This window comes from Larus michahellis, chromosome 3, assembly GCF_964199755.1.
Source record: "Larus michahellis chromosome 3, bLarMic1.1, whole genome shotgun sequence".
NCBI lineage: Eukaryota > Metazoa > Chordata > Aves > Charadriiformes > Laridae > Larus > Larus michahellis.
The window spans coordinates 117,949,813-117,972,335 of record NC_133898.1 but is presented as its reverse complement, the minus strand read 5'-3'; the positions used below and the strand labels follow the sequence as shown (position 1 = coordinate 117,972,335).

The window sequence follows — 22,523 nt, the reverse complement described above, 5'->3', positions numbered from 1 at the left end:
GAAACGTGAGATTGATCTTGGTAGATTGGGCCAGAAGGTAAAAGGCCAACAGCGGGTGCCAAGGGGGAAAAAAAAATAGGTACAGGCAGGTACAGTGCAACGTTTACCTGAAGTTTCTCAAGTGTCTATAATATGTAGCTCAAATATTCCTCAGCTAGGTATTTTCTAGACATAGTAGACTTTTGTGACAGTTTATCACAAGAGTTCTTCCTATGTTTGAATGCAAATACACCTTTTTTTTTTTCAATCCTCTTTGTCACGCAGCGAGTAGCTAACAGCTTAGCTGCATATGGTGTAAAACAGTATCTGCTGTTGTTTGTTTTAAATGAGGCCCTGCTAATCTCATCGTGCTTACAGTGTTGTAGGAAGTAAAAACAGTGAAATGTCATTTCCTATTTAAGTGAAATGAAAAAAAATGAGCAACTTGATATCAATCTTAGCATATCGGTGGTTTTCTTTCTTCTGAGATTCTTCAATCTGCTCTGGCTTTCACAGAAGGGGTGATCAGACACTTCTTAGCTTTGATCGTTCACGTTGCTTGTCTCTGTACTTTTCAACTTCTTTTCTGTCATACCCTGTTGAGTAAGGTAGGCAGAGTGGCACGTTGCTTCCTCACTTGGTAGATTTTGGAGGTGAGGGGAAAGGAGGAAGCAAAGCAACTGTCAAAGAGAGCAAAGCCTGGGAACTTGAGCGAGATCTTTCTCAGCAAGCAGTTTTTTAAGCAATAAACTTTTCAACTTCAGTTGAAACTGTAAGCCATAGTGGGGTGTTGGAGAAGTTCGTTTGAATGGAGTCTGTACTTAATCCATGACTTCTGTTAATTGGAAAGGATTCTTTTTTAAAATGTATTTTAAAAAAAATATTCAAAGCAGTTGCAATTTAAAGGCAAACCCAGGTATGTTTTGAGTTACAAGAATAGGGAAGAAAATACCTATTTTTAGATAGGTAGAAGGAAATACAGATTATTTTCTGAAATGAGTTGCTGAGAAGGAGCCAGACAGTCTGCAAAAAGAAGTATTTTCTAGTAACTTTTGATTTTAGGCTGGGTTGATAACTCTTTGCTTGCATAAAAATGAAACTGTTTAGTCTCATAATTGTTTATCAGGGTCAGGGAAGTGATTCGACTATGTTAAGAATAGTTGGAGGGAAGAAACATATAATTCATCCTGATATTCAGGTTAGTTAAGAAAACTTGCAAGTTTTGCCAACTTTAATTATAAACCTTTTGTGCTACTGGAGCTGTAATTCCAGAATGCAACTTTGCATACTTGTCATGGACATGGCAGGATGTGGTGGCTTAATGAAGAAGAACCTGTTCAATGTAGTATTTGGCAGTACAGGCTTGGATCAGTAGATTTTGTTAATAACCTAAAAAAAAAACCAACCAAACAAACAAAAAAACCCCAAAAAAACCAAAAACACCAAACCAAAAAAAACCCAAGACAAAACCAAAACACAACCCAGAGAAAAACACAAAAAAAGACCCTACCGAAACAAAACCCCAAACAAACCAACTAACCAGTCCTTCCTGAAATGTCTTCTTAAGCCTACTTGGGAAGGAAATGGAAAAATTTTGCCATGAAAAGAAATTAGGCAATAAAATTTTGTCCAGTTTTCTTTTATGTTTAATAGAACATGGAAAAATAGATCATTATTGATTGTAACATCAAAAACTTGCTCATATTGTCTTGATTTTATATTTTGGAAGGGAGTGTTAATCACACTTTGGCTTTTCTGTTACTTGACGTTTCAACTGATAATGAGAGCTTTTTCACTACAAACTGGGCCTTCCATAATAACATTTTCATGTATGACATTTGAAATAGGACCGTATTAATTTAGTTTATGCACACAGTTTTAAACATTAATATTTAAAATTAATTGATAAATTGTGTTATCTAAGACTTAATCAAACAAACAACAGCCCTCCACCTTAGTGGGCTGATGATGAATCTTTGCAAAAATCAGAAAATGTCTTTGTTCCTCGTGCTTATACCATAAATGCTATTTTGGAATTCTCTTTATTAATTATTTTTCAGTCATGGTGTCTAATTATATTATATCATTTTTCTACATGGTGTCTAATTATAAAGATAATTGTGGAGTGTTTTGTCCAACTGAACTGGAATTGAACGCAGATGTTACTATAACTGAGCCATCGGAATTAGCAATTTCCAGTCTTCTCCCCTCGTTTTGTTTGACTCTCAGAGCCTGCAAATCTGTCTCTGCCAATTTATTGCTGGATTTCTACTGTATGTTTCATTTGGAGGGTTGGAATTACTGTGATAAAACGTGGTATTATTTGTTAGTGCACAGAGGAGGGAAAGAAAGGGTGTGTGACCTTCTGGGAGAAGCGTGTGTGTACAGGGCAGTCAGTGTGGATGTGCCTCACTTTGTTAACAATGTGTTTAATGGCAGTTGCTAAATGGGATGAAGTTACTGGTGTGTTTTGTTTGTTTTTTTTAACTCTTACTATCTCGTGAAATTGATTTCATTGTTGGAATTGTGTTTCTTTTTAAGCTGCCAAGTTACAGGGCTGCTCTTCAAGGGATGAGGAGACCGTGTCAGTTGATAACTTATAAATAGGGATTGCCCGTATAGTATTGCTATTGCTGTTCATTATTGGGGTCAGGAGAAAATGAATGAGACTTAAAAAGCTTATTGCTCCAGGATGCTGAAATTTTAACATCTTTACTTTGTACATGGTTTGTTTCTTATTTCTACAAATGCCAAACCTATATGTTGCTTTTCTTCTCCCTTAGTTTATGTTCAGCATAGCTTGACATGGTTTTCTTGGGTTTTGTGCTGCTTAAAACAACTAGCCTACAACAGCAAACCATAACTAATCATTCTAGTAATAGCCCATGGTCATCTTAACCTGCATCTTAAACAGATTTGGTTTTTGTGTTTGTTTTTTTTTTTTTTTCCGTTCAACCTCAATATTTAGAGAATGTTTCACTGTGGAAGTTTATAGTCAGAAAACCACATTAAACTTAATGGAGAAGATCAATACAGTAGGGCATATCTTGTTTCATTTCAGCACAAGGATTTGTGCTAAAATTTGAAGAATTATTATTTTTTCTTGTAAGCTGTGAAGAACATTGCTTTTACTCATTTCAGTCTTCTGTGACAGCATATGAAGTCAGAATACACAGTTTGAGGCAGTAAAAATTCTAAAAGCATGTAATGGGTTTTTTCCTTTTTAAGGTAGAGTCAGTAAGAAGATCAATTTAGTAATTATTTTTTTAGCGGATCTTTAATGGCCTAAGTAGAATATGTGTTTGTACAGATAATGTCACAGAGGCAAAATCACAATTGTAAAGCTGCATTAAGAAGTAGTAAATTGTAAAGAATTGATACTGTAATTGAATGACATACTCATTATGAATTCACTGAAATACTTGTATATGCTCTGTATTCCATTAATTGAATGCCATCACAATTTAAAAAGAAACGATAAAATTGTGTAAAGCTTCCCTTTTCTGTTCTACTAGTTACAAGCAGGGGACATTGAAAATTCTTCCCTGGAATGAGCAGAAACATCGTGAAGAAGACTGGTGTGAAAAAGCAGAATGCAGGTAAGTATGTAGAAAAAGCAAAAAGTTTTTTCTATATTTATGTACATTTCAGATAAAGAATTTACTTGCTAATTCTTAAAATGTGGGAAATACCCAGTAAGACTCACTACTTATTTTTGTACACGTTAACTTGTGTTTTCAGCTTTCTTAGTGAGGCTGGCTGAGCAAACACTCATAACATAACGTTATAGCACTACGTTCAGTGTGATTATGGGATGAGTAACTCTTGCAAATGTATGCGAGGGAAGTTACTGTTGGAAATCCTGATTTATTTATTTATTTATTCCTTCTGCCCTGTTACCTGTCAGCCATAACATCCCAGCAGCAGAACTGGGTCACAAAATGCCTTTCACTGTGTGAGGAACAGATGGAAAGCAGAGGCTGGGCATACTTGTGCCTTTAGCAGAGAGGATTCTTTCTTTCATGATCTGTCTCGTGTTTGGAATCTCGTAGTAGTTACTTTGCTGACAAAACTTTAACACTTACTGTGATTGGCATTTGAGTCTCATATTATTGGTGGAACGGTAGGCTGATTGTGTCATTTTCTTTCAGAACGACGAGAAGTTTTAGGAACAAGACTGATGTGAAAAAAAAAATGCAAGCAAATGTATACTTAAACATATACTTTTTTTTTTAAAGGATGATTGTTGAACCAACTTTACAAGATGAAGGCGAATTTCTTTATGAAATGCAACCTGAGTTACTGAAGTACAGGACTACTGACCTTTCAGTAGATCTCGTTACAGATTGGTATTTGAGCAGAGCACAGGAAATTGAAAAATATGCAATGCAGGTGAGAATAGCGGTGAGGAAATGGGAAATGATGGGGGCTGACCAGCTTTCTTCAACAGAATCCTGTCTTAATGTGTATTGATGGGATGCTTTTCCCTCAGTAATATACACCGTGTCTCAATCGTCATTATGGTTTTTGAAGTATTTTTTTTTCTTTTGCAGTGTACTTATGCTTGCTTTAAAGTTTACTCAGCCAAATAACTGATCCATAGGAATGAACAGGAAGCCACTAGATTCCCTTTTGCTTGACTTCCATAGCAGACAGTAACACTTTCATAGTTTGTGGAAAATGTTTACCATTACATTTTATGCTTGTAACTAAGGGAGGAAATGTGCACAGGGTATCAGGAAATGTGTTTTATTACCTGTCACATGATAGTGTGCCATATATATCGATATATGGCAGTCACACGTGTCACTCGTATGTCAGTATGTAATACTGTTGTGACTTCTTCCTGGCAGGTTTACTGTGTGTCTGTGGGACTACCATACAGCTTATTTTTGCTTTATTTACTCCATATGTTAAAAATGTTTGAAGCTCTGTGTGGTAGAGATAAGCATTGCAAGTAAGAAAAGAACTTATCACTGACGTGTTCCGGAATTTTACTGCTTCTCAAGCCAATTTAGCTGCATGAAAAGGGAGTTGACTGGAAGTATCACTGTGAGTTAGTTCTGATGGGCGAGCTTTTTTATGCCTAAGTTTGCAGTCCTCCAAGGCTTTTTAATCATAGTTTCCTATGATTCTTAACAGCCTAACAGTAGGTATGGAAGTAAAAGCAACTTTCAAAGATCAATTAAATTACTAACATCTAAAAGAAATTGCGTTCTACTCTTCCAGACTTATATCTGCTTCACTGAATGTGCACTGGTGATATTGCATTCTTTGAAATTGAAACAGTATCTTTCATGTAAAAGTATTTTCAGTCACCAGGGAAAAAGACTGTCATTATCTTCTGTGAAATAAACTGCAACAATTAAAATAATTAATTCATGGTCAGCTAGGAAAGTCATGTTACATGCAGAGGTATGCATAACTTTAATCAGTTAAACGATTATCTTAGTTTAAAGCGATCCTTTATATTCCATGCAGTGAGGTGAGGTGTGTGATCTCCAGAAGGAATAAAAAATAGTATTCTCCTAATGACTAAGAATAAACATTTTATTTGGTCTTTATGAAGCTGAGAAGAGCAATCCATTTAGGAATATACAGGCCGCAGAAACTTCCAGGAATTTAGAACTGTCTATTAAGCAAAAGGAACAGGGAAAGAAAATAAACACATAAATAGGACATAGATTGGACTTGAAGTTGTTTTTTGGCAAACAGGGTTTTATTATTATTATTATTATTATTATTCAGGTGGACTGTGCTCTGTCCCTTGTCCGTCTTGGCATGGAGAGGAGTATTCCTGGTCTGCAGGTGCTTTGTGACAATCTGATCACTCTTGAGACAGTAGTTTATGAGACTGATGGTGATCGAACCTTAACTTTGAAGGAACTTGTAGACATGAAAGACATTGAAAAGCTGAGACTGTTGATGAAGAATGTAAGTATTTCGAATTAATCAAGTAAGTATACCTTCATTTCCAGTAATTCAGGTTACCCTAGATCCTATGTATATAAAGATACTGTTAGTGGCTGACATTTTTCTGAATGAACCTCCGACTTTAATTCAATGGGAATTCAGCACTTTCACTGTTCCTTTTTTGTTGTGGTAGGTTTTTTGTTTTCTTTATTTACTTGTTTTTAACAAAAGCTAAAATGGCTCAGTTTTCTCAAAGACCTGTTTTGTTTTTTTTTTTTTTTTTTTGTCCTAAGCACTGGACTAAACATGAATAAATTCAGTCTTTTAAAAGCTGTGAATTGCTTTTTCATTGGCCCTTCCTAAAGGATCTTCAGTGTAGCTGTCGATGATGCTGCAGATATAACAACATTGAATGTTTTCCTTGGGCGCTTTTCGGTGTCATTGGATATTGCCAACTAATCTTAATATTTGTCTCTGCACCATATGTGTGTTTTTCATCTTCTCTGCGTTCAGCCTGTGCATGGCATTTCAGAATAGAAAAAGACCTTTTGGAAAGGTTGAAAAATACCTAGAGATTGAACAGGGCTCTGAAATTCAGGCGAAGAATACAGAAGCACCAGAGGAGAATACTCATGTGCTTGAAGCGCATCAGAATTTTCAAAATTTTGCTAGGATTTATGTAACCACTCGTCATTTGTCTTTCTGTCTTGCATCCTTGCGTACTGAAAGTAATACTACTCTGACATGAACGCAAGCCAATCTTGCTAATTCTGAAATTGCAGGAGGAAGACAGCTGGGCTTTCCTCATGTAGTGGGCTTTCCTCCTGTACTGCTTGGTTTCCCCAAGCCATCGGGTAACAGAAAGATGATGGATTGTTTCAGTGCTTCATGATGTAGGGATCTGTGCAGCACGGGCGAATGTCAGGCTTCAGCTGTCGTTTATGATAGATGAAGATACTGTTTCAGTTATATTGATCAAAATTTGTTCTCTTTGTTTTGGACAATGAAGCTGAACTTGTTCTTTTTTCCTTTCTGTAACGCATTGCGCTTTCCAGTCCTCTGATGAAAAATATGTGAAGAATGTGTATCAGTGGATGATACCTTTTCTCCACCGCTGTGAAAATCAGTCCCCTGGTCTAGCAAATTCACTTTTTAAAGAATATTTAGTAACATTAGCAAAGGAGGACCTGACTCTACCTCTGAAGATATTTCAGAATTCAAAACCTGCTGTAAGTATATAACCCTGATGATTCTTCTTTGGTGTTGTGTGGGTTTTTTTTTTTTTAAATTCTTATCCTGAAAAGGTGCATTCATAAATAGGGTTAGTTCATCTTCTAAATCAGATCATCTCTCTGATCGTTCCATTCTTCTTGGACCCAGGATTTGTTATGTTTTAGAAAACATTAATTAAAAAGTATGCTAGCATAAGTTATGATGCAATTAAACTGTCCTTGGTGAGACTGTTAAACTAATGTAATTAATGATCTTGACCTACGAGAACAAAAATCATTGTGAAGGTTCTTCTTTGAAGTGATTTTATGGTGACATGTTTAAAGTAAATTCCTGGTATATTTGCTTTTTAAAAAAGAGATATGAGAGAGTTTGATCTCACTATATTTTTTTCCTGAGGAATTTACTAGCAGTGGAGTTCAAGTTATTTCTCCCTGCCTCACCCCTCATTCCCCCCGCCCCAAGCCAAGAGTTCAATGAGTAAGGGTGGAAGTTATGGTCCATGTATTTCATGCTGCTTCTACAGTTTAAATAATTATTCCAGGGCACATAGGCATGTTTTTGCATACTACCGAATGTTCTAAGTGTCTGGGGAGAAATCAACCAGTGAAGGAAAAACACAGCTATTTTCTCTATATTAATACTGTTGTGCATATTAAATAAATCTGACAAGTGTTTGCAGCAGTTGCCTTCCTCTGCCCTGCACCCTCTCCACCTCTCAAATTCAAAAAGGATATAAAGCATGCCACTGTTCGTTCCAGTGTCTGCAGTGTAGGAAACTAACCTGAGTTATGTTTCAGGTTGTAACTTGAACAGGTACTTCACTAAGTTGTCAGCAAGAGACCTTCTTACTACAACTAAAGGCAACTTCATTACTTGGAGTACACATCTTTTTTTATATTCAGAAGAAACTGAACTGTTGAATTAAAAACAGAAAACTAAAGATAATGTGCTTTCTCTTCTTGTTAGTGTCAGCAAAAAATTATTCCTGATCAAGACCAGCTTATGATTATGGCATTGGAATGTATTTATAGTTGTGAACGGGATAACCAGCTTGCTCTCTGTTACGATATTTTGGAATGCCTTCCGCAAAGAGGATATGGGTAAGCATTTTCAACTAGTTATTTGTAAATATTTTAGACATGTTCAATATAGTTGTGAATTAATGCTTTAAAAATAGTTGTTAAGTCATTAAGGGGTAGGTAATGTTACTGGAATATTTTGTTCCTGTCTGAGTTGCTGTGCTCATAGATATGCTTGTGCTGTATACGTATGCTTGTGCTATACATGTACTCTACCAAATAATTCAACGAAACATGATTTAAAGCAGAAGTCTTGGTCTAGGCTGCTATGTTAGTTCTTTAGAATTTTATGTCCTGCTGAATCGAAACCAAGTGTTAATGCTACCTTACTGGTCTTGTTACAGTTAGTGGCATCTTGCACTTAGTTTATAAACAGCAGTATGGCCCTCTGAGAGCGGTCTCTATATGGAAAATCTCCATGAAGGAAGTCATTGTCGAAAAAGTGAAAGTATGAGATGTGGACTATTCTCCCAATACCTTTTACATATAGGAAGGAGAGCGCCTGAGGAAAGCGTGAGGAAGAAGGAAAAGCTCTGTTCTTGGAAGACTGAGGGACCCTCTCAATTTTTTCTGTCCTTCCAGCCAGAAGCTGGAAGGTTTTAATCTTTTCAAGCTAACATTTATTTGATTTTCATCAAGGAATGTTTCGAACTGCTTATCTTCATATGTAATATGAATTATATGAAGAAATTACAAGAAGTATAGAGATATATATATATATTTAATACTAATTGTATAATATCTTTGCAGGCCTGAAACAGATAAAACTAACACTCTTCATGATGAAGTAGACGAACTGGAACATATTCTTAGGTATTTAATTTTGCTAAAATTAAATAAATGATGTATTCTTACAGAATTCACTAAGCATAGCCAAGAACTTTGTTATGACAAGAAAGCAGCAAGAATATTTATCTTGTTTTTGGTGCTGTCAACAAGATAATATGTATGAATTTATATTCAGAACTTAAAAATTTTGAATGGTTTTAACCATTTAAATGTTATAAGACACTTTTTTGAAGGGGAGGAAGCTTGATTCTGAAATGTCTGAGGAATTTGTTTTGACCTTGATAATCTAATGCTTTGAGTGTTCAAAAACTAAAGCTGTGAAGATATGTCATCAGGTTATTGGTGATACACATTTACCCACAGTATTAATTTGTTTTGAGTAAATAATGTTACTCTGACTAATCCATACTGTTACAGACTTTATGGAGACTGTTTACATTTGTAGTACATTGTCTGAGATGGCTTTAAGACTGCTGCAGCAGAGGTGGTTGTACAACTGTGCAGAATTAAAGTGTTGACTGTTCACTTACAGTGTGGCAGAGCTGTTGGAGAAACATGGACTTCAGAAACCTGTTTCCTTTGTGAAAGACACAAAGGACAATGCGGAGGAGGCAAGGAAGCTGATGATTAGGCTGACCAGGCACACAGGTCGCAAGTTAGTATTCAAAGGGGGATGGGAGATAAGAGGGAAAGGACAGTAAGAGTGTACCTGCCTGTTTTGTTGCAGTAGGGAACCGTAGTGTTCAAACAGAACATGGTGTACTTAAAACACATTTGTTAAACCAATAACTAACATTAGTGTTTGGTCTGCATTCTCCACATTCAAAAAAACTGTCTTGTTTCAAACCTGTTCCAATATGTTTGTGTTCAAGTAAACAATCCTAAAAGGCGTACTGGCTGTAAAATACTGCAAGATGATGAACAGTATAAGTTAATATATTGTAAATGAGGTCCTTTATGACCTATTTAATTTTATTGAGAGTGTAGGATTTGTGAAATAACACTTTCTTGGTTTTTTGGCGTGTTTTCTTAGGAGCTCTTGTAATAAGGTAATCTATTGATTTTACGTATTGATTCTACCTCTTATATTTCCAGTATAATTTTTCAGTTTAAGAACTACCTCATTTAACTAGTTTTCTGACTGTAGATGAATTATTACATGGCTCTTGGCATAAGCAGATAAAACGATTGAACCCTGGGAAAAGCAGCCCTTGCTGTGTTGTGTGGTTTTGTGTTTTTTTTTTTTTTTTTTCTTATTAGTAATAAGTAAACATGCACAACAGTTTATTGGTGATGGTAGGGTAGCTTGGACATGGTGAAAGCCTTTTGTCTTCTAAAAACCTTTCTTTAGGAAGACCAAGTCAATGCCTCTGTAGGAAAAATGTTGATTTTTCACTTTCTGTAGAGACATTTACTTTGCCAAAATGAAAGCTAATGCCACATGAGGAAAACCACTATTAGCTGGACTAGCTTGTTTAGCTTCAAGTCTTTTTTTAATCTGAAAGGCTCAAGGTAATGTCAAAAAACCTTCATAGTGTTTTTACTAGTAAAAGTCTTGACAGAGCTCATGAAGTTGTATAGGAAGCTTTGCAGGTAAACAGAGATCCATGGATCCAGAGGGTCAAGAATCTGAATACCATTCTAATTTAAGAAACAAAATAAACTTGCAACTCTGTTTGCCTGTGATTGCATGCAATTGATTAGTCCTTTGAGATTGCCTACAACGAACAGCATTTTAATGATTCTCAGTTGCTGTTACAAACTTGTTTTTACTTAGCTGGTCTTGGATCAGCAGGAAGATAGCATTTCCAACTTTCTGACGTACTATTGGAAGTTATCAAAACCTACTTGGGGGATCTTGATAAAGATTGCTTAAATCCCTGTCTTATCCCACAAGGAGAAAAAACACTTTGGGTACTGCATTGTTGTCATCAGACTATTTTATCCCACAGACACTGTTTTAATGTTATTTAATATTAAAAACATTCTGTCTTTAAATCACTTTTGGTTAAAAGTCCAGTTACAGATTGAAATAGCGTTTGAAAACTCATATTTTTGGTGATAGTGTTATCTACAGCTTTTCTTTAAATTTGTTGAGGAAGAGAATACTTAATGTTAAAAATGTTTGTAGGCAACCATCAGTCAGTGAGACGCACTGGAAGGAATTGCTCCAGGATATGTTAGACATGCAGCAGAAAGTATATACATGCTTACACTCAGATACTTGTTATGAGGTGAGTTTTATGGTTTCTTACTGATTTATGTCCTAAGTAAGCTACAAATTCTTATTTTGTATTGTTGCTCACAAATGTAAATACATTTTCATGTGTCATGTTGCTTGGTTGTCTACTGGCTCTTTTATGGTATTTTCATTCAAACTGGAAGCTTCCTGTGTTAATTAATTTCATTGAAAGCCCCTCTAAGAAATATCCTTATATATCTTTTACTAGACTTCATGGTTCTACATACAAATGTGTTTAATAATAAACACTTAACATCTGTTTATTGTCATTAGTTTTATCTTCAACCAAGCATTTCTTAAACATGAAGTTCTGGTTTGATAATATTATACAAGATTATAAGATTATAGCCTCTCTCCTGCTTGCAGTTGAAGTAAAATAATGTGAGATGAGGTATCGAATTGAAGGAAAAAAATGCCTGCATGTGCATAAAACTCAAACCAATGTCATTAATATTTGCAAAGGACAGCTATTAAAGGTCACAGAAAATTCCACATCAGTTTATTGTTTATCTAAGTTTTCACTTCAATATACTGCAGTTTATTACCAAGACAGTGCTGTGTCCACTATAAACGGTGTTTAAATAGTCAAATCTTTTCAAAGTTTGTTTGTAATATTACAGTTTGCAAATTTACTTGCTTGTGGCTACCAATCTGATTAGCTCTTGTGAGAAGTTTTGAAAGCAAATTAGGAAAAAAAAATAATTGAAGGGCAAAAAGCAATGCTATTTGACCTATACCTAAAAAACCCTCACTCATTCTCTGTAGTTGTACAATAGTGTATTTAATGGTCATGGTTTTGTGATAGGCTAAGGCTTAGTGTACTTGGAATTTTTTTTAAGTGCATTTAAAAAAATTACAGTACTAGAGCACTCTGAAAATAATAGCATTTGATTTTCTCTGATCTTAGTATGAGTTTTTTATTAATATTAAATTGTTCTTTAACCTCTACCATATGATTAAAAAAAAACAACAAAGGAAAGGGTTTTGGAAAAATGATCTAGGAATGATGAAAATGCTTTGATATTTAGTGCAGTCGTATGCAATTATACTTTGGTAACTTCAAAACTAAGAACTTGATGAGGCAGTAAGGATTTGTAATCACATGTGAGATTTGCAGTGGGATTTTTTTTTTTTAGCATGATGCTTACTCTGTTCTTCTTGCAAGCACAATGGATCCTGTCCTCTTGAAGAACGACTTCATGCCCATAAATTTTGAGAGGGGTAAATTGTATGTATGTGATCTTTAAGAAAGAAGGGTCTGCTATCATATTTTGCATCTTTAACTGTTCCTTGAGGATTAATATATTGTGAAATGGAAGAGGATACAATTGTATGATGTTTTTTAAGAAACACTAAACTGTGTTCCTTTCCAGCGCATGAGATGGTTTAGAGAGGTTCTTCCTAGGGAAAAAATACTTCAGTTTCAAGATGTGATTGGATAGGGTGCTAGATAATCTCATCTATGCCCCCTTCCCCATGAAACGTCATAGCAGATGATCTTGTGAGATTCCAGCCTGGGCTGTTCTATGATTCATTGATTCTATTTAATTTGTTGTGAAACTTAAAACTTTCGATAACGGCTGTAATGTATTGTTGCAGCTGTGATGTTTTCTGAAATTATTAAATGCATATGTTGCTCTTCATTAGGACAATACCTACCATGTTTTAAAAAAAAATAATTATTTTTGTATGGAATTTAAATTATTTTGAATGTCTTAAAGCGGGCAAAACTTTGACCCGAAAATAATTTGTGTTTTGTGGGAAATGCAGCATTATATTAGTATGCATTCTTTGAAGATAATCTTGATTGAAACTTAGAAAAAAATCTTATATGCTCAGTTCTAAATATTTTTCTGGAATACAAAATTTCAGTTTCTTCAGGAATCCAGAATTTCTTCTAATACATTCTTGGTTTTAAGTTCTTAATACTGAACTGCATTTTCAGATTCTTACATCCCATTAACAATTCAGAATATAGGTGTAAATAATTTCTGATCTTTAAGTCATACTGTAAAAAGGCAGTTAATAAGCTTTTTTTTTCTGTAGGAAGTAGAAATAACTAGCTAGTAGTTAATTTTAGCTTTACTTAAATAAATTGTCCTAATTCTCTCCTTGGTAGAAGTTACATTTTCTGCTTGGGCTGAATATATTCTTTTGACTTCAAAGATCCTTTTGTTCAAAGGGGCTGGTTCCATACAATGCAGATAAACGTCCTTGGAGCTGCTGCTGCAGATTATTGAATTATTGTTTTTTGTTTTAGATATTCACAGAGAGCCTTTTATGCTCAAGCAATATAGACAATATCCACTTGGCTGGGCAAATGATGCACTGCAGTATTTGGTCAGTGGATCTTCCAAGCTCATCAAAAGGGAAGCCACAGTACCGAGTCAGCTATGCAAAAAGTATCGAACTGGTTTTGGCTGCTGGCAGAGAATATTTCAATTCTTCAACGAGTTTGACTGATAGCTGTATGGATTTGGCCAGGTATATTTACAATTATTATATATGTACATACATGTTGCTCTTTTAATTGAAACTTGAATTTTGTTTTCCCCTGTAAGAGCAGGTGAATCTTACGTGGGTTTATTTCTCTTCATGTAAAATTTCGTGGTAAACAGAAACGATATCTTTGGCATCTGTAAGATTTTTTGGTTTTTGTATATTCCCCCCACACCCCTTGCTTTAAGTATGTGTATACCGTTGCTGTCCTTGGTTGCTGGAATGATCTCGTACAGAATTCAGGTTGGAGAAGAAGAAATGTGCAAGTCTCTCTGTGGATAAGAAACTTTGTGTGTGTCATTTGAACCTTTTCCACATTATGGCATTGAACCATAATTGTGGGCCCCAGCTACTATCACAATAGAAAAGAGCATTTTCCTGATTCAATAACTTCTTTTCTTACATTGCTCTTTCCTGATTATGAGAGTTCATTTGAGGATATCTGTCTGTTTGTTACATTAAGAAAAAAGTCAAATAATTCTTCAGAAAGGAGTCAGGCATAGAGCAGCCTTGGGGGTTGCAGTGTGGGCGTTCATACTTCTATAGATGTAGATATGGAAGTATTTTCTTTTACAGTTTAGATGCAGATAGGTAAAATAATCAGGTATTACTTATGTAGAAGATTGATGCCTTGACTTACCGTAAATACTTAAAATAGAGACATGTCTTAATATTTCCAGCCTTTCCCTATTATTCTAAGAATTTGCTGTTTCATTGGTAGTGTTATGTTTTAATCCAAATGAGTTTTTCTTTTTCCTTCAGGCACTTATTAAAAATCAACCAAACAAACCAAATAACAAAACCAAAACAAAATCCTATATCCAAACAAAATACTTATGTCTCAATTACAGTGGAAGACGTGTCTTTATAAAGTACTACATTCACTTAGCCATGAGTACACTTACCTTCTAATTATAAGAAAAAGATTAAATTATTTTTCTTCCCCTCAACATAAAATTTCCTCTTGACCCATAATGGTACATAAATATACATTACCAGGTTTTTTTTTTTAGTACTGAATACAGTAATAGTTTCAAACTATTTGTAATTAATTATCCTTTTTCAAATTAATTCTTAATTCTCACTCTAAATTGGAGAGATAAGGATTTGATGGGTGGACTGTTTGGCGGATGAGGAATTGGTTGGATGGTCGCATCCACAGGGTAGTGGTCAACAGCTCAATGTCCAGGTGGAGATCGGTGACATGTGGTGTCTCTCAGGGCTCCATATCGTGACCAGTACCACTTAATATCCTTATCAATGATGTAGACAGTTGGATTGAGTGCCCTCTCACCAAATTTGCAGACAACACCAAGATGAGTGGTGTGGTTGACACGCCTGAGGGGTGATGGGATGCCATCCAGAGGGACCTGGATAGGCTTGAGAAATGGGCCCATGTGAACCTCGTAAGGTTCAGCAAGGCCCTGCAGCTGGGTCAGGGCAACCCTTGGTATCAATACAGGCTGGTGGATGAAGGGATTGAGAGCAGCCCCGCTGAGAAGGACTTGGGGGTACCAGTGGATAATAAGCTGGACGTGAGCTGACAATCTGTGCTGACAATGTGAGCTCCCAGCCCAGAAAGCAACTGTATCCTGAGCCGCATCGAAAGAAGCATGGTCAGCAGGTTGAGGGAGGTGATTCTGCCCCTCTACTTCACTCTGGTGAGAGCCCACCTGGAGTCCTGCGTCTAGCTCTGGGGCCCTCAGCACAGGAAAGACATGGACCTGTTGGAGTGGGTCCAGAGGAGGGCCACAAAAATGATCAGAGGGCTGGAGCCCCTCTCATGTAAGGACAGGCTGAGAGAGTTGGGGTTTTCAGCCTGGAGAAGAGAAGGCTTTGGACCTTATTGCAGCCTTCCAGTACTTAAAGGGGCCCTATAGTAAAGATGCAGACAAACGTTTTAGCAGGGCCTGTTGTGATAGGACAAGGGGTAATGGTTTTAAACTAAAAGAAGGTAGATTTAAACTAGAGAGGGAAGACATTTTTTATGATGAGGGTGGTGAAACAGTGGGACAGGTTGCCCAGAGAGGTGGCAGATGCCCCATTCCTGGAAACACTGAAGGTCAGGTTGGATGGGGCTCTAGTTGAAGATGTCCCTGTTCATTGCAGGGGGGGTTGGACTAGATGGCCTTTAAAGGTCCCTTCCAACCCAAAGTATTCTATGATCAGTATGAAAAACTGTTTTAATGTTATCATAAAATTAGTATTTATTTACTAATTTATTCCCCCCCCATCTCCTGTTGAGACTCTTGTCCACTATCAGGCTCTGGGAATAAAGGATAATTGCTTTTAATATCTCATAAGGGTCCCATGATCAACTCTTATCTTATGGTTTTATGGTGATATTTCAAAATATGCACTTTATAGTTTGAATCCTTGCGATGAATGTGTGACCATGTGTTTATTCTGTTTAATAAGATGTTTTGGTCCTTCTCCGACTTTTCTCCTGTTGGTTGTTTAATGGTAACAACTTATTTCCGTGAGTGATTATCACAGTGTGTAGGTCTCCTAGTAACCTTCCTCTGTGAGTTGTTTTAGATGGAACATATTTATCTTATCTTTAGCTAGTTCTCTTGCCTTCCACTCCTGTTTTAATCTCCACTTTACCTGAAATGTTTGTCAGTGCTCCTGAAAAATGTGATGGCTTCAAATGGGGATATAGCTAACCTACAACTCTGATGTAAGCATGTCTATTTCTTAATTAACATGTGGAGATAAAAGCCATATGACAAATTGCACAAATAAAATGTTTTCACGATTTAACATGCATGATGAATTAAGCCGTTTAAAATCATTGGGACTATTTTGCATTTGGATTTTTATTAAACATGTATTACTAAAACTATGTAAGAACATAGTGTACTAGAATGCAAGTTTTGTTTAAAAATTTGGTCTAAAACCTGATGATGTCAATATAATATCCATAAAACGTGATTTAAAAAAAGTTTATTTTAAATAATGTCTTAATAACTGTATGCATCGATTATTCTTCAGAGCAATTTTGTGTGGGTGTTTTTTTTAATCAGCTTTGTTTTCATTTGCTGAATCTACTTGAGGAGACTGAATTTGTGACAACGGCTCTAACATTTCATGTCCAATCAATGTTTTATGGAATTTTGCTTTTATCTTCTAGTATATTGCAGCACCAAATTGCAATAGTGATAGGATATTTCCCTAAGTAATTACATATTTAAGAACATACATCTTCAATGTCTTCCATTAAATTCATTGCAGGTCTAAATTCAAGAGAGTTTAGGTGATGTTCTTATCACAACTAGGTGAAGAAGATTGTGGCAATCCAAGAATAGAATTTGGTTAAAATGTTTAGCCAGACGTAACAGAGAAATAGTGCCAAACACTTACAATATGTGTTACAGGACTAGTGAGTATTTTGACATTTCATAAACCCAGGAAGTGAGTGGGGTTTGGGTTTTTCGTGTTTTTTTGGGGCTTTTTTTTTTTACTCACAGGTGAACTTTTTCCATAAATGTAACTTTGAATTTATTCAGCAATCTTTAGAAAAAAATATTTCCTTCCTATTTAGGTGCTGCCTACAACTTATTGTAGACTGTCCGAGTGCTATTCAGGAGGAGCTTGATCTCATTCGTGCTCTTGGCTACCTTGATGAATTTGGAGTGAAAATATTACCGTTACAAGGTACTGCATATTTTTATATGCATAAATACGCATGACAAATAGTTTACTACTGCATGACTGTTGCGTGAGTAAACTAAAAGGTCTGTTCCCTGCCTCAAAGAGGCACATATCAAAAAATGATTTATTTAAAAACATTTTTCAGCTTATCTAGGTGTCTGCATATGGAATCTGTGTTTTGGGACTTATTTTTAGCAGGACTTTTTAACAATTACAGTACTGAGTATCTGAAGCTCCTGGTAACTTCAGAAATAGTTTGAGCTCATCTTTTATTTGCAAAATAGTCTGCGCTTGCTGATGAGCTTTAAAATAATGGGTGGGAGAGGGGTATTTTATGCGTAGGCAGTTTTCATGTCTCCACTAAGCTGTTTCAGTTTGAAGTATATAAAACCCAGTGGCAATGGAAGTGAACTTTTACAAAGTGTTTCTTTTGACAACTTGATTAAAATTTTAAATCTGATTTCGAGCTCTGACTCCAATGGTATGGAGAGTTGTTGGACAGAAGTTGAAAAAAAAAAAAAGGATGATTATGGACAATAAGTATATTTTATTGCTTATAGATTGTGCCAAGCTAACTAACCTAGTTTTTTAAGTGAAAGAAATAAAAGAGAGCTCATCTAACTGGCATTCAGTGAAGCTTGAAGGTATGGTATGTGGGCAACTGTGTGAAACTGTGTGGACACTGATATTGAAAACACTCTAAAAGAACTGGCTGAGAAGAGCACTGGGTACCAATGAAACGTGCTGATGGTAGAGCTTTAATTCTGGCATTGTGCAGAGACATACTGGGATTTATGGAAAACACTTGTGGCTCTGTGAAAAATGAACTGGATGTTCTTAGTGGCTGTTGTTACTTCACTTTCGTGTCTTCTTTTTTCCTTTTTTTTTCTTTTTCTTTTCCAAGTATTCCTTTAAAGTGATCTGATGCTCCATACATTATATTCAGGAGTATTACCATTTCTGACTGAGAATAAGTATGGTTTCCAGATCTTGCAACATTGCACAGCTGGCTTCTAGAGGAGAATTACTCTTTTTAGTCAGTTTGGTCAGACTGCAGAAAATACACATTTATTTTCTTCATCTTTTTCAGTGTGGATGTCAAGGTATCTCTTAAAAAAAAAAAAAAGGTGGAAACATAATATTGCATTAACAGTATGTGTAATACAACTGATCTAGATTAATTAGCATATGTGAAATCATTCCTGTAATATCATTAATGATCCTTACTTACCCTTTCTTCAGTATCTTTCATGTAAATCAAATTAATCTAATAAGATTAAAATTATGTTTTAAAGTTTTAATGAAAGCCTTTAAATGGTCAGTTACTTTGATAGAATTTCATTAAAATAACATTAAGGATCTGCTATTCCCACAGTAAGAATTAGCAATAGACTTTTATTGGCACTTTTATGTTTAGCTCTCTGTAGAGCTTTTCCCCTGCTTTTATTTTTAGCAAACTCAGCGGTTAAGGTTGTGAACTACTATTATGGTATATTCTAATAAAACATGGTTTGGAGAGTCCTTATTAACATAAAAGGTGAAGAAAAGTCCGTATTTATTGAAAGTGTTTGACCCATGGTATTTCAGATTACTTTCAGTTATGTTAGATATTTCAAAAAATCTTGCTTACACAATCACTGCTGTATACTACTAATACATGTGTGTGATAGAATAGTAAAAATGAAACTAAAAGTTTAGCCTTTTCCTGCTTCTGCATTCTTAATTTGTTTTGGTCTAATTTGACTTCCAGAATTTATTAAGAATTTTCATTATGCGAGTGCCTCTTTGCTCTTACTGAGAGGCCTTATATCACATGTTTTAGGCCCAATATGCTAATGGAGAGTTTATCCCCCCATGCAGATATTACTGTCTTGCTGAGTGTTAAGTGGAAGATCCACATGCTGTTTCTCTGTGTTCTTAGAACTTGCATGGTATGAAAATGTTACCTTTTTAAAGCAGCAGCCTGAAGTTAGCCACTTGCTAAGTAGCTAAAAAGGAGCACTGAAATTGGTTCATGATATTAAATTATACAGCTAAGGTTTTTGTTTAATTCCTGGTAAAATATTTTTTGAAAGACAGTACTAATTATAAGCTTCTCAGGATATGGTTAATACAACCTGGTGATTTGCAGCTATCCTTCCACTTGCTCAGAAAATATTCATGTAAATTAAAACAGCCTAAAAATTTTGCCTCTGACGGTTCTTTCAGTCTGCGTGGTGTATCCTGTCCACCCTAAAATCAAATGTTGCATGAAATGGTAGTTATTTACAACATTCTGAATTAAAAGTTAATGTCTGTTGTAGCAGTTTTTCTGAGAATGTTGCAAAAATGATGTTTCAAAAAAACATTGTATGAAGGCATATGGTTAGTCATATAAATTTAAAAACTTTGAGTCAGATCAGTCTCCCTCTTCTTCCTCCCTTCCCAGCCTGACTTGCTAGTGATTAGGGCTGGTTATATTGCAGTGTTATTTTAACTTTCTGTTTATAGGTATAATTGAGGATCTGCACGCAAGTAACTTCGTGCTGGTTTACAGTTTATGTTTGCATTCTTATACTCCCTAGCACTCTTTCTGTGTCTTCTTTGTTTAACCAGAAATACAGCAGTAGGGTTCATTTGTACAGTCTCTAACACCAGTTCCTCTTTCAACAGTGCGTTTATGCTCGGATCGACTTAGTCTTATCAAGGACTGTCTTGCTCAGATGCCAACGAACTATAAGCAGTCTGCTAAGCTCCTGGGACTTGCAAATTTGCTAAGGGTTGCAGGTAAGCTGTAAGCTAATAAGACACTGAATTGCAATGCAGCATGCATTTGTGTTATGCTTTAGAACATTTGAGCTGATCATTAGAATGTGTGTTCAAGGATATCACTAAAAAGTCATCTGGTAGAGCAGTCATTGGGGAGGAATGAAATATTTTACATGAATGGAGTATTTTATCTGTAAAATAGCTGATATTGTCAGTGCTCTGACGTTCCACTAATACCTAAAATAAAAAAAGCCTTGCCTAATCTGGATTTTGAGTAAAAGTTTATTTCAGATTGGAGAGTTGTGGCTGGGAATATTTTGTCCTACAGTTAATTGGTAGTACTAAAATTCCAGTAAATCTTATTGTCTCTGTCAAATAACATAGTTTAAATGGGACTATTATTAAATCAGAGGAGAAAAGAAGTCATCTGTAATGCATAAACTTCAGCTGTTAGACTTTTTTCTAAGTTCGTGCATCTCCTTTGTGCACTAAAAATAACGTGTTAGCCTAAATATTCATTTGAGGAGCTGAACATCTTCAAGAATTGAATCCTAAGGATAGCATATTTATTTATTTTTTTAGATGGGCTATCTAAAGTGTATGGCAGACCTTCTGCTTTTTGAAAAATATTTCATCAATGCAGCTGCAAATACAATACTGCTGTATTTTGATGATGTAGAAATACAATGTAGAAATACAAAATATGAAATAGAAATGCATATTTCACGCAGTGTGGTGTGTAAAATCAACGTATTGCGCCTTTGCCACTGATGCATGCTTGGCTAGTTTCTCTATCCGTTAAATCATCTAAGAATATTTTGTTATGTTTTCAGGAAGCTTAGTAGTGGTAATTTTTGCATAATATTATATATAGGGAGGGAGATATTCAGGGGGGTTGGGTGAGGTTATGAACAGAGGTACAGAAGTTAGAATGTTGACCTCTTGAGATGCCTAGATACTAAAGAAGGGGATCGCTGGGAAAGTCGTCGTGACTCTGGTAAGCTCAGTGCTTCTGTAGGTAGTGCTACTATTTGAAAGATGGCAGGGGATGGTATCATGTTTGGTAGCTTGATTCAATCAACATATCTGTTCATTTTACATGTAATCTCTCTCCTGTTCTGTAGAAAAGTTAGAATGACAGTCAAAACTGCTCTTATTTTTTCTTTGCTTGCAAGACTTTTGGAAAAAAATAGTCTCCATATTGATTCAGAAGACAAGATTGCTGTACAGCTCTTTCCCTCTCCTTTCTGCTTCCTCCCACATCAAGTTAAAATCTGTCAATTTTTCTTCTTAATCTGGGTTCTTTAGGCTAATGCTGCTGATTTTTTGGCATACCTTCTTATTGAATCTAAATGTTTCTCTTTGTATGAAAGAAGGAAAAACAAAATCCACAGTGATTCTGTGAAGCTTAAAAACACAAAGTATTTTGTCCAGTTTATCCATATTAGGTAGAGAACTTCAGGGAATTCATTGATGTGGTAATGTCTGTGTGTTGGTGTTACAATCACAGTGGCACTTACTGAGACGCCACTGAAAACAGAGAAAACCAGAAGATGAATGTGTGAGGTAGTTAATATTTAAGCAGGTGAATGACTTAAAAACTACTACTTATACTACAAAGTACGTATTTATTCTGAGAGTGGGCTCTGACTTTAATGGTTAATCTCAGGAATAACTCTAGTGGTTATTCCTGTGGTAAGTATGGAGTTTTAGTAGTAAAAGTGTATTTCAAGAGTGAATCTTGGTAAGTAATACGCTGCCTTCATAGAATCATAGGGTTGGAAGGGACCTCTGGAGATCATCTAGTCCAACCCACCTGCCAGAGCAGGGTCACCCAGAGCGGGTTGCACAGGAACGCGTCCAGGTGGGTTTTGAATGTCTCTGGAGACGGAGACTCCACCACCTCTCTGGGCAGCCTGTGCCAGTGCTCTGCCACCTTCAAAGGAAAGAAGTTCCTCCTCATGTTTAGGTGGAACTTCCTATGCTCAAGTTTGTGCCCATTACCTCTTGTCCTGTCCCCGGGCACCACTGAAAAGAGCCTGACCCCATCCTCCTGACACCCACCCTTTAAGGATTTATAAGTGTTGATAAGGTGCCCCCTCAGCTGTCTGTTTTCCAGACTGAAGAGACCCAAATCCCTCAGCCTTTCTTCTTAAGAGGATGTTTCAGTCCCCTAATTGTCTTTGTAGCCCTTTGCTGCACCCTCTCCAGCAGTTCCCTGTCCTTCCTGAACCAGGGAGCCCAGAACTGGACACAGTACTCCAGGTGCAGCCTCACCAGGGCAGAGTAGAGGGGGAGGGTGACCTCCCTTGACCTGCTGGCCACACTCTTCTTGATGCACCCCAGGATGCCATTGGCCTTCTTGGCCACAAGGGCACATTGCTGGC

The 22,523-nt window shown here is 36.1% G+C and overlaps 1 protein-coding gene across 1 annotated transcript in view; it reads left to right on the top strand.

Moving 5' to 3' along the window:
- Positions 1–22,523, top strand: part of NBAS (NBAS subunit of NRZ tethering complex) — a 191,303-nt gene that overhangs the window by 44,085 nt on the left and 124,695 nt on the right. Inside the window, exons 21-31 of the mRNA XM_074579377.1 lie at positions 3,495–3,578; positions 4,218–4,371; positions 5,728–5,913; positions 6,948–7,121; positions 8,092–8,225; positions 8,955–9,017; positions 9,526–9,648; positions 11,125–11,227; positions 13,496–13,719; positions 17,279–17,391; positions 20,041–20,154. Coding sequence (XP_074435478.1) covers positions 3,495–3,578; positions 4,218–4,371; positions 5,728–5,913; positions 6,948–7,121; positions 8,092–8,225; positions 8,955–9,017; positions 9,526–9,648; positions 11,125–11,227; positions 13,496–13,719; positions 17,279–17,391; positions 20,041–20,154 — 1,472 coding nt within the window. The remainder of the gene's footprint in view (positions 1–3,494; positions 3,579–4,217; positions 4,372–5,727; positions 5,914–6,947; positions 7,122–8,091; positions 8,226–8,954; positions 9,018–9,525; positions 9,649–11,124; positions 11,228–13,495; positions 13,720–17,278; positions 17,392–20,040; positions 20,155–22,523) is intronic.